We start from the raw sequence: 12,511 nt of genomic DNA, 5'->3' as shown, positions 1-12,511 counted from the left end.
CAGCAAAGTGGTGTCTTACTTGGCTGCTGATTAAAGACCATTGCATGTTTTCCACAGCCAAGAAATATGAAAACCTCTGTATGCTCATTCCATAGTGCTCTCAAAATCTGTGAAATTCAATCATCTCAGTCTACTCAGCATGGAATTCTAGAACTTAAGTTTGAATGTTATTCACTATTAAATCAAATATGCATAAATCCTGACCTGAACAGTTCCATGTTCACAGTCTATTTTTAAAATGGAAACAACTAGTTTAATATTATGGCTATCACTCAGGAGTATTTTTTCTGGGTCCTTTGCAATCTTAACCTAAATACCATTCTTCACAGTTTAGGCTTTCCTTCCTTCATATGGTAGTCCTTCAAACTGTAACGAGTTCTCACTTCCATTGAAGGATCAGTAGCAAGTTACTGAATTTTGTTTATTGAACATCATTGTTTGCAAAATGTATAACATTACATTCTACCATCTAGTAGATATAAGGATAGAGTTGCTTCTTAAAAAGTCTTATTACAGAAGTAATTTCTTTTAAAAGTAAATAACCATTTTTTGGTCCCTATGTAGAGTGCACCAAAACCACAAAGCAGCAGTACTTATGTTCTGGTAAGTGAATTTATTTCTGTAGACTTCACTAAAACAGGGCCACCCAACTTGGAAATCACTTATTTCCTACATGTTCAAATTTATTTCAGAGGGTGCAGGTACTTCTATTTCTCTGTGGTTTTGTTCATACAATTGTCACCCGGTATTGTTATTCAACTATTTTTGATTGAAATGCTCATGAATGTATTTCCATTTGTGGTCACTTCAAGTGGAATATCTGCATTCCACTCAGTGTGTCCTCTAAAAGGGACATAAAAGTCATGGCACTGAGAGTAAGTGATTCTAGGCTCAGTATCACACCATAAATCTTATACTAGAGGATTCAGATCCTCTAATATATTAGACCTCACATAGTTGCTTATCCATACTGTGAACAACAGAGAATCATAAAGTCAAACCTACATGCAATGTCTTTCAGCCTTACTAAAAACCATGCAGATAAAGCTACTTATGTGGAAACCAAGTGTGTGATTTAACAAATACTACCATAATGATAACAGAAATTGTTGCAGAGGAGCACATTCATAATATGAGCTCAGGTATGAAGGATATTCAGAATTCCTTCTGTTTGGAGGCAGACAAAAAAGAAAAAAGACAAATGTTTGTCAGTATTCTCTGTACCATTATATGCAGCTAGGAAGATGTTTCAGAAGGGTAGTTATGACTTCTAGGGATCAAAACTCAGGGAGACAAGTACTCAACACCATGAACAATCAACATGCAAAACATCTCAATAGGTTCAAGAATTTCACTTAGAATAGGGCAACCTATTTGCTGCACAGATGCCAGCAGCCTGCTCTGTCTGCTTTGGCTCAGGATGAGCCTTTCAGGGGGGGGGAACCCTTGTGCAGTTATACTTTCATGAATAGTATGCTACTTATAGAGCCTCCTTGTCAAGGTGTTAATTGCCTTCTCTATTTTACAGACTCCCCAAAGCAGCCAATACTCTGGCCAGGTGAGATTTCTTTCCTGAAATGCAATGAGCTTTTCTCAAGGGTCCTGCCTTGCAAATGGGCTTTGGGGTTTGGCTGGGTTTTTTTTTTCTTTGATGTTTCTGAATGGTCCTTGGTTTTGGTTTGTGTCACTGAGTTAATATGAAGAAAGAACTAAGCACATTGTATATATGCAAATACATACTGTATACACAGAGGAGCTGTTAGTGGAAATAGGCTGCTCTGTTGTAGCTCTGCTGAGACTACAGCTTTGCTTACAGCTTACTTCTTGTCTTTCTTACAGGGCTCCCGGCCTCAAAGTGTTTCCTACAGCCTGGTAAGCATTTGCCAGTGACCAGTCAGAACACAGCTTTGGAGGATGTGGAGTGCCGTAGCACTGCAAAAGCACTCAGCAAGCTCTCACAATTGTGGCTTTTAAGGATGTTTTATATGAACATATGAACTCTCACACTCAAAATACTTTCTTATCTGAAATCCCAGCACATGAAATCATTGCACACAGCATCACTGTGAGGGCCAGGTGGAAGTCTGGGCTCTTCATACTGCTCTGCACAGCTTTAGGATGTAGTTGCTTGCTCTTCCTAACACAGGCTGGATCCCTTACAAAAGGGGAGTAAGCACATGTCCTTGTCCTCGTGTGGGCCAAGTTCCTGGGGCAGTAGCAGTTCTGAAGGCCAGGAAAGCAAAGTGGCTATTCCATAGGAAGTTCTTCACTGACCCCTCTGTGTGACCTGCAGCACTGGCAGGTTTTTGATGTTTCTTTTGGCAGTTGCATCTGAAATTGATTCAATACTTTCACTGAGAATAGGGCAACCTATTTACTGCACAGATGCCAGCAGCCTGCTCTGTCTGCTTTGGCTCAGGATGAGCCTTTCAGGGGGGGGGAACCCTTGTGCAGTTATACTTTCATGAATAGTATGCTACTTATAGAGCCTCCTTGTCAAGGTGTTAATTGCCTTCTCTATTTTACAGACTCCTCAAAGCAGCCAATACTCTGGCCAGGTGAGATTTCTTTCCTGAAATGCAATGAGCTTTTCTCAAGGGTCCTGCCTTGCAATGGACTTTGGGGTTTGGCTGGGGTTTTTTTCCTTCTTGATGTTTGTGAGTGGTCCTTGGTTTTGGTTTGTGTCACTGAGTTAACATGAAGGAAAAAGAACTGAGTGCAGAGGAACTGTTATTGGAAATGGGCTGTTTTGTTGCAGCTCTGCTGAGACTACAGCTTTGCTTACAGCTGAGTTCTCGTCTTTCTTACAGGGCTCCCGGCCTCAAAGTGTTTCCTACAGCCTGGTAAGCATTTGCCAGTGACCAGTCAGAACACAGCTTTGGAGGATGTGGAGTGCCATAGCACTGCAAAAGCACTCAGCAAGCTCACACAATGCTAAGTTGGAAGGATGTTTTATATGAACTCTCACACTCAAACTTTATCCATGTGCTACTTTCTTATCTGGAATCTCAGCACATGAAATCATTGCACTCAGCATCACTGTGAGGGCCAGGAGGAAGTCTGAGCTCTTCATACTGCTCTGCACAGCTTTAGGATGTAGTTGCTTGCTCTTCCTAACACAGGCTGGATCCCTTACAAAAGGGGAGTAAGCACATGTCCTTGTCCTCGTGTGGGCCAAGTTCCTGGGGCAGTAGCAGTTCTGAAGGCCAGGAAAGCAAAGTGGCTATTCCATAGGAAGTTCTTCACTGACCCCTCTGTGTGACCTGCAGCACTGGCAGGTTTTTGATGTTTCTTTTGGCAGTTGCATCTGAAATTGATTCAATACTTTCACTGAGAATAGGGCAACCTATTTACTGCACAGATGCCAGAAGCCTGCTCTGTCTGCTTTGGCTCAGGATGAGCCTTTCAGGGCGGGGGGAACCCTTGTGCAGTTATACTTTCATGAATAGTATGCTACTTATAGAGCCTCCTTGTCAAGGTGTTAATTGCCTTCTCTATTTTACAGACTCCTCAAAGCAGCCAATACTCTGGCCAGGTGAGATTTCTTTCCTGAAATGCAATGAGCTTTTCTCAAGGATCCTGCCTTGAAATGGACTTTAGGTTTTGGCTGTTTCTTTTTCCTTCTTGATGTTTGTGAGTGGTCCTTGGTTTTGGTTTGTGTCACTGAGTTAACATGAAGGAAAAAGAACTGAGCGCAGAGGAACTGTTATTGGAAATGGGCTGTTTTGTTGCAGCTCTGCTGAGTCTACAGCTTTGCTTACAGCTTACTTCTTGTCTTTCTTACAGGGCTCCCGGCCTCAAAGTGTTTCCTACACCCTGGTAAGTATCTGCCCTTCACCAGTCAGAGCACAGCACTGTAGGAAGTGGTGTGCCATAGCACTGCAAAAGCACTCAGCAAGATCTCACAATTGTGGCTTTTAAGGATGTTTTCCCTGAATATCTGTATTTTCACACTCAAAATACTTTCTTATCTGAAATCCCAGCACATGAAATCATTGCACTCAGCATCACTGTGAGGGCCAGGAGGAAGTCTGAGCTCTTCATACTGCTCTGCGCAGCTTTAGGATGTAGTTGCTTGCTCTTCCTAACACAGGCTGGATCCCTTACAAAAGGGGAGTAAGCACATGTCCTTGTCCTCGTGTGGGCCAAGTTCCTGGGGCAGTAGCAGTTCTGAAGGCCAGGAAAGCAAAGTGGCTATTCCATAGGAAGTTCTTCACTGACCCCTCTGTGTGACCTGCAGCACTGGCAGGTTTTTGATGTTTCTTTTGGCAGTTGCATCTGAATTTGATTCAATACTTTCACTGAGAATAGGGCAACCTATTTACTGCACAGATGCCAGAAGCCTGCTCTGTCTGCTTTGGCTCAGGATGAGCCTTTCAGGGCGGGGGGAACCCTTGTGCAGTTATACTTTCATGAATAGTATGCTACTTATAGAGCCTCCTTGTCAAGGTGTTAATTGCCTTCTCTATTTTACAGACTCCTCAAAGCAGCCAATACTCTGGCCAGGTGAGATTTCTTTCCTGAAATGCAATGAGCTTTTCTCAAGGGTCCTGCCTTGAAATGGACTTTGGGGTTTGGCTGTTTCTTTTTCCTTCTTGATGTTTGTGAGTGGTCCTTGGTTTTGGTTTGTGTCACTGAGTTAACATGAAGGAAAAAGAACTGAGCGCAGAGGAACTGTTATTGGAAATGGGCTGTTCTGTTGCAGCTCTGCTGAGACTACAGCCTTGCTTACAGCTGAGTTCTCGTCTTTCTTACAGGGCTCCCGGCCTCAAAGTGTTTCCTACAACCTGGTATGTATCTGGCAGAACACAGCACATGAGGAAGTGCAGTGCCATGACACTGCAGAGGGTAGCAAATAAGTAATCCTTTTTTTCCCAGATTTTACTAATCTCTTCAGAAAGACCAAATCTGAATCCATTTCAAATCTTTATTTGTTAAAGTGACAGTTGTCTTTGTAATGGATATCTGTCAGAAGCATGAGTTACTGCTGCTGTCTGATATTTTATATGTGTATGGAACTTCAGACTTTATGGTATAGTCTATTTGCCACTTTTCTAGTTGATTTACATGTTACAAGGCGAATTTACAGTAAGTTTGTTGCTGCCTCCTTTGGTCCCAGTACAAATAAACAGTGTTGAGGAGCTAAAGAATATTGGCTTAGGTCCTTAGATGCAGGAAGATTTGGTCTTAAAATCTGCAGATGATGAATGCTCACCTCCCTTTACAGTTTCCATGTGAATTAAAGCAGCCCTAAGATAGCTCTGAATTTCGTCAGGATCTTTATGTCAGATGGCAGAAATACTCAAGATAATTCCAATTCTTTTTTTGGTAATCCCTGACTTCATAACCCTCCCAGAAAGCTGTTGCACAGGTCTGAACGTACATGAAGCATCTGCATTTATTTGACATTCTGTTGAAGGCAGATTGCTTCAGCAGCATATAGTTACCCACAGTACTGGCATCCTTGACTGATTCATTTGACCTGCTACTTTTAATTGCATTGTCTCCATTTTATGAATCTTAATCTTTTTGTCAGATTCTTTCTTAATAGTTTTGCAAATTTTTTTTCACCTTTATTTTCCTTCAGAGGAAGAGAATTGTGCAGATGTGGCCCAATAATACAAGTACAGGAAATCAAAAGTTGTGGATGCCCCATACAAGGCCAGGTTGGATGGGGCCTGGAGCAATCTGCTCTAGTGGAAGGTGTCCCTGCGCATGGCAGGGAGTTGGAGCTGTATGAGCTTTAAGGTCCCTTTCAACCCACACTAATCTGTTACTCTAAGATTCGCTTACCATTAGCTATCTAAGCCCAATGTCTGAGAACAACAGGCAAAAGAAACACAATAGAAAAATATTATGTCCCTTGAATGTGCTGGGAAACCATTATAATAGTAGAGTCCCACCTGAGATGAACATAAAAATGCTCTGTGATTGTCATTTGATAAACACTGTCATCAGATATTCATCCAGAATTGAAAAATTAAAATAAATCCAGTAAAACAGAAAAGACTGTACATTCTCTGTTGTATTCTGGGTGGTTTAGATTGAGAGAGGCATCTGCTTCATCAATACAATAATTATGAATCACTAATTCCTTTCTTACAGGGCTCCCGGCCTCAAAGTGTTTCATACAGCCAGGTAAGCATCTGTCACTACCAGTCAAAATACAGCACTGTAGCAAGTGGAGAACCATGGCACTGTGAAAACACTGTGTCAATCATTCACAAGTCCAACTTTGAATAACAGTTCTCTTTTCCTAGGATCCCCAAAGCAGCCAGTACTCTGGCCAGGTGAGATTTCTTTCCTGAAATGCAATGAGATTTTCTCTAAGCCCCTACTTACAAATGGGCTTTGGGGTTTGGCTGAGATTTTTTCTTCTTGATGTTTGTGAGTGGTCCTTGGTTTTGGTCTGTGCCACTGAGTTACCTTGAGGGAGAAAAGAACCAAGCACAGAGGAGTTGTTAGTGGAAATGGGCTGTTCTGTCGCAGCTCTGCTGAGACTACAGCTTTGCTTACAGCTGAGTTCTCGTCTTTCTTACAGGGCTCCCGGCCTCAAAGTGTTTCCTACACCCTGGTAAGTATCTGCCCTTCACCAGTCAGAGCACAGCACTGTAGGAAGTGGAGTGCCATAGCACTGCAAAAGCACTCGGCAAGCTCTCACAACTGTGGCTTTTAAGGATGTTTTCCCTGAATATCTGTATTTTCACACTCAAAATACTTTCTTATCTGAAATCCCAGCACATGAAATCATTGCACTCAGCATCACTGTGAGGGCCAGGAGGAAGTCTGAGTTCTTCATACTGCTCTGCACAGCTTTAGGATGTAGTTGCTTGCTCTTCCTAACACAGGCTGGGTCCCTTACAAAAGGGGAGTAAGCACATGTCCTTGTCCTCGTGTGGGCCAAGTTCCTGGGGCAGTAGCAGTTCTGAAGGCCAGGAAAGCAAAGTGGCTATTCCATAGGAAGTTCTTCACTGACCCCTCTGTGTGACCTGCAGCACTGGCAGGTTTTTGATGTTTCTTTTGGCAGTTGCATCTGAAATTGATTCAATACTTTCACTGAGAATAGGGCAACCTATTTACTGCACAGATGCCAGAAGCCTGCTCTGTCTGCTTTGGCTCAGGATGAGCCTTTCAGGGCGGGGGGAACCCTTGTGCAGTTATACTTTCATGAATAGTATGCTACGTATAGAGCCTCCTTGTCAAGGTGTTAATTGCCTTCTCTATTTTACAGACTCCTCAAAGCAGCCAATACTCTGGCCAGGTGAGATTTCTTTCCTGAAATGCAATGAGCTTTTCTCAAGGATCCTGCCTTGAAATGGACTTTGGGGTTTGGCTGGGGTTTTTTTCCATCTTGGTGTTTGTGAGTGGTCCTTGGTTTTGGTTTGTGTCACTGAGTTAACATGAAGGAAAAACAACTGAGCACAGAGGAACTGTTATTGGAAATGGGCTGTTCTGTTGCAGCTCTGCTGAGACTACAGCTTTGCTTACAGCTGAGTTCTCGTCTTTCTTACAAGGCTCCCGGCCTCAAAGTGCTTCCTACAACCTGGTAGGTTTCTGCCCTTCACCAGTCAGAGCACAGCACTGTAGGAAGTGGAATGCCATAGCCCTGCAAAAGTAGTCAGCAAGCTCTCAGAATTCCAAATTTTATAGAACATTTTCTATTCTAGAAAATACCTAAATTTCTATTCTAGAAGATTGCCTTATAGGGCAACCAGCTTTGTTTACATATGAATTCTTGCTTTTGTTACAGGGATAACAGCCTCAAGATAGCATTTCCTATGACCTGGTAAACATGCCAGTCAGTGTAAAATACACCTGATGTTCCTTTATAAATATTGAGAATTTTATGGGTTTTTTTTCTTGAAACAGTATAGTAAGGTCTCATTAGAAGCTGTGAACTTTATTCTTATCGGTCTTGTAACTCTAGGGTTATTGATACACATCTTTCCCACTTAGGGAAGTACTTCAATAATAAAACACTCACTAGGATGTCCCTGGTTTTCTTAAAAAGTGGTCAGGCAGCTGAAGCGCTTTGCAATATTTTCTTGTTTTAGATATGAAAAAAAGGAATATTTGGATTATTGAGCTGCTTGGTTTTTCCTCTTATTTTCTTTTTCTTTTCTCCAATAGGGTGGATCTGGTTATGCAGGTGGCAGCAATGGTTGTGGACAAGTAAGTCCTCTTTCTCCACACTGTCAGAAAACTAGACCCAGCTTTTTTTGTAGTAGTAACACATTTTCCATTAAGTTAGCTAATTTTTATTCGTTGAAATCTTTTAGTTTCATTCTCACATGGAATCTTCTAACACAGAGATCAAGAAGCATTGATATTGTTGGTCATTGTAACCAAAATGAAGTGGCTTCTCACTGTGTTACACATAAAAGACGGCCAAGTAAAGATTTGTGTGTCTTCTCAGTAATCAGGCAGAAACTTTGCTTGGGCATGATTTTTGGATGTTTGCCCATTTAGTTTCTACAGAAAGTGATAGGATTGACCTCATCAGTGCTTACAAATATGTAAAGGGTGGGTGTCAGGATGATGGAGCTGGGCTTTTTTCAGTGATATCCAGTGGTAGGACAAGGGACAATGGGTGTAAACTGGAACATAGGAGGTTCCACATTAACATCAGGAAGAACTTCTTTACTGTAAGAGTGACAGAGCACTGGAACAGGTTGCCCAGGGAGGTTGTGGAGTCTCCTACGTTGGAGATATTCAAGTCCCGCCTGGACAAGTTCCTGTGTGATGTACTCTAGGTTACCCTGCTCTTGCAGTGGGGTTGGACTAGATGATCTTTTGAGGTCCTTTCCAACCCTTGGGATTCTGTGATTCTGTGATTAGAGAGTGGCTCATACAGATCAAGAACTGGATTAGTAGTTTTCATCCTGGTTCCATTTCAACTTCTGTATGCCCACACAGTGTAAAGACAGTGTCTACAATGCTGGGGGAATGGTTGGAGTTGGTAATTTTAAAGTTTTTTTCCAACCCAGCTGCTGGGGTTAGAAAAGATCTATGATGGGTGAATCTAGTGTGATTTTGAAGTAGATGGTCACACAGCTGTAACTGTTGATTCCTAAATGGATTGTCTGAACCAGCCCAACAAAACAGTTTACCTTTAGCAATCAAGAGGAGCTAGGATGATACAGAGAGTCTGTATCATTCAGCTGCCAGCCTACTTCGCTTTCCATATGGTACACAGTAGTCCTCCTTTGATCATCTGTGTGCATGTATCTCTGTGCTTGTGACTATGTGAGTATGGGGGTGATAGAGGGTAAAGCCACAGTGTTAAATGCAATTAAACTCGCCCTATGTAAAGTTTTATGTAGAGTTCCATTCCATTAATTCTCACATAGAAGTTTGAAGAAATCTGACTACTCTGCATGAAAATGACATTTGGGACATTTACCTTTTGGTTTGTTTATTTTTTAACAGGGGGTCTCCTATGACAGCAATCCCTGCCACCAGGTAAATGCTTTTCCTTTTCTGATTTTTAAGACACATTCAAAATTAGTTTTGCCACTAAGTCAATTAGAACCAGCTTCTGATTCATAGACTGTAAATCCATGTAATCTTACCAATTATGAGATTAGCATTTACTATCTTCCTATAAACAGGAATATCACATGGGTTTGAGGGCAGTTCTCCCCTTTTTCATAGCTTTACATCTGTGAAATGTTTAGCTCTATAGGATACTAAGGCCAGATTCTGGAAAGCTGGAACTTTTGGTGCTGGATCTCTAAAAAACACTATCCTAAAAGATGTCTGCTATGTTTAAAGAAACAATCTCTGTAAATGTTAAAAATTATGAAGAAAACAGCAATAGATGATCTCTTTTTTTTTTATTCACACTTCTCTTGATTCTTACTGATTTTTCACCAGAAATAGAAAAATGAGATCAATTCCTTGTATTAGCAATCTAAATATATCAACAAATATACAAACAACATAGATATTGTTATAATATATTATGTGGTATAGAATATATAGTATTCACAATACACTGTACATAACGTGAAAGAAGAATATATGATGTAGGTACATGAGTATGTTATTTTATAATGGCTATTTTTTTTAATAAAGAAGAGCTATTTCTTTCCAAGACTAAAGGCAACACTTAAATTTTGTGCTAAAAACTGTGAGAACACTGACAGACAATACTTTTAATTTCATTTTCCTTTGCCTCTTCTGGATGACATCTGAGCCCCATTTTAGTGACTGGCAAATATCCCACTCTTCAGTAGCTCAGGATCTCACTGTTCTTATGCACTTTTGATACTAATGCTTCTACAAATGTCTCTTTTGATTTCACTTCGAGAATTTACATCCCCCTTCTAAAGAAGGCATGTTGAAACATACCAAGTGCTGTATTTTAAACCTTTTCCTCAAGGCCACTGTATCTCACATCTCACAGCTTTCTGTGTAATAATGTTACCAGGGGAGTTTTCATTCCAGTTGTAGAAATTGTTTTCCACAGAAGAAAAAAAATACATTCTCTAGAGACTGTTCAGAATGAAACTCATCTGTGTTCTAGGCATTACTTAAAGCTAAAAGTTTGTAGTTCCTTGGCATAGGTATTATGTAGCATTTACCTTTGCACTATTGGTGATCTATGCTCACTACGTTAGACATCATATCTGTATCACATACCTGCCTCTGCTCCTTACTCTTTCTCAGAAAGTGTTATAGCTTTCATTAAAAATAAGCCATAGTCAATCAGCAAGTGTCAAAAGCATGCCTATTTTTGTCTCATTTACAGGATGGATCACAGGGTGGTCAGGTAGGCAGCTCTCTATTATCCACTGGTAAAAACTTTTTAAGCAGGTCTAATCCAGAATACAGTTTCCTTGCTCATGAGAGTATAAACCCTTGCAGAGGTTCCACAGCTCCAACCTGCATCTCACTCTCTTAAAAAGGAAGAGTTTTTCAGCCCAGAAATTCCATTTACATAGAAAGAATTCAGCAACCAGATAAAGCTGCTGGTCATATTCAGGTCTCCAGCATTACCTGTTGCTGTTTTGTTTTCACGATCATACTCCTTACAAACCTATGATGGTAGCCAAGTAAGTACTAGATTATTATTTCCTCCCACTGAGGTTTTCCTTCACAAGTTCCACAAGAGATTATCAATATCTGATTTACAACATTGTAATATTAATCCCATTTGGTTTTGTTGGCAGGGTGGATCACCATCCTCCCAAAGTTATGGTGCCAACCAGGTAGGCAGACCTTGATTTTATTCCTGGTAAGAACTTTTATCATATCTGATAAAGCTGTATAGATATCCAGAAAGTTGTATTTGATCAAAGGAATCCCATGTAATTGTTTATTCCAGCTTTACAGCCCCCAGATAAAACCACAGTTTCTTCTGAAATAGGATTTATATTTGTTTGTTTTTACAGGGTGGATCCTACTCGCAAGGCTATTCAGGTGGCCAAGTAAGTAATGCTCTATTTCCCTACTTGTTCATCACTTCGTACAAACTTTACCCTCTGCTCAAAATAATGTTTTTACAGGGTGAATCCTACTCGCAAGGCTATTCAGGTGGCCAAGTAAGTAATGCTCTATTTCCCTACTTGTTCATCACTTCGTACAAACTTTACCCTCTGCTCAAAATAAGGTTTCCCATATTCTAATTTTTTCTGATTTTGGTTTGTTTGTTTTAAAGGGTGGATCAGACACCTATTACAATAATCAGGTAACTAGTTCTTTCCATCTTCTAGATACGTATTATTTTGTGCTAATCATTGTAGTCCCGGCATTACATTTCTCAAAGATGTACTAAAACATAACAGTTTCTATGCTCTTTTTGTTTTGGGTTGGTTTTGGTCTTTAATTTAGTAAAGAATTCAACATTCCCTGTAAGCAACTGTTGTATTTGGCTCCTTATTTTCCTTATAAAGGACTTAATTTAATTCAGCTTTTTCTGTGCACGAGCCTCAATTCTGTCTTGTGGAGTACAAAGTTTATTTTGTGAGGAAATCACTGGTATTTAATGTCCTTCTAGGATTCCCAAGGTTACTCAGACGATAATGCTTGTGATGATGTGAGTATTCTTTCTAGTATATTTTCATCAGAGTATTTTTCATGTAGATAGGAAATATTGCACTGCCAGATGCAACCTTATGAGCAGAATGATCCAGAAAGAATGTTGATTTCCCACACTAATAGCATGTTTCAGCAACTGCATGTTTTCTTGCTGAAAATTGTCATGTAAGTGTTGGCAGATGCATTTTGTGGTTTTAAATGCATTTAGCTTGGTGAACTGAAATATGGATAAAAAACTTTGGTGCCTTTGCAGTAACGAAAAATTTCACTTAAAACCTAGGATAAATTTTACAGTAATGTCCCATAGATAAACTTTAGCTGCATACAAGGAAGAAAAAAAAGAGTTACAGTGGCTGATATTCCACTGTTCTTCATGTTACATTCCTACTAATCCAAAGTTGCTATTAAAATCTTTTTCAGACTGGAATGGTGGGATTTCAGACTGATTTAAGCAAGGCTCTGGGGAATA

The 12,511-nt window shown here is 40.4% G+C and overlaps 1 protein-coding gene across 1 annotated transcript; it reads left to right on the top strand.

Moving 5' to 3' along the window:
• Positions 1-66: 66 nt before the first annotated feature.
• On the top strand, positions 67-12,499 carry LOC115947428 (RNA-binding protein FUS-like). The gene is made up of 18 exons (XM_034063801.1): positions 67-78; positions 565-603; positions 1,529-1,558; positions 1,840-1,872; positions 2,529-2,558; positions 2,811-2,843; positions 3,787-3,819; positions 4,477-4,506; positions 6,542-6,574; positions 7,232-7,261; positions 8,131-8,172; positions 9,430-9,462; positions 10,754-10,774; positions 11,175-11,213; positions 11,397-11,432; positions 11,511-11,546; positions 11,663-11,692; positions 12,002-12,499. The coding sequence occupies exons 1-18, from the start codon at positions 67-69 to the stop codon at positions 12,089-12,091; spliced, it is 630 nt and encodes a 209-aa protein (XP_033919692.1). The 3' UTR covers positions 12,092-12,499.
• The last annotated feature ends 12 nt before the right edge of the window (positions 12,500-12,511 follow it).

The sequence above is a fragment of the Melopsittacus undulatus genome, chromosome 6 (genome assembly GCF_012275295.1).
Source record: "Melopsittacus undulatus isolate bMelUnd1 chromosome 6, bMelUnd1.mat.Z, whole genome shotgun sequence".
Taxonomy (NCBI): domain Eukaryota; kingdom Metazoa; phylum Chordata; class Aves; order Psittaciformes; family Psittaculidae; genus Melopsittacus; species Melopsittacus undulatus.
Note: the sequence above shows the minus strand (reverse complement) of the source record. Positions and strands in the feature narration are given on the sequence as shown.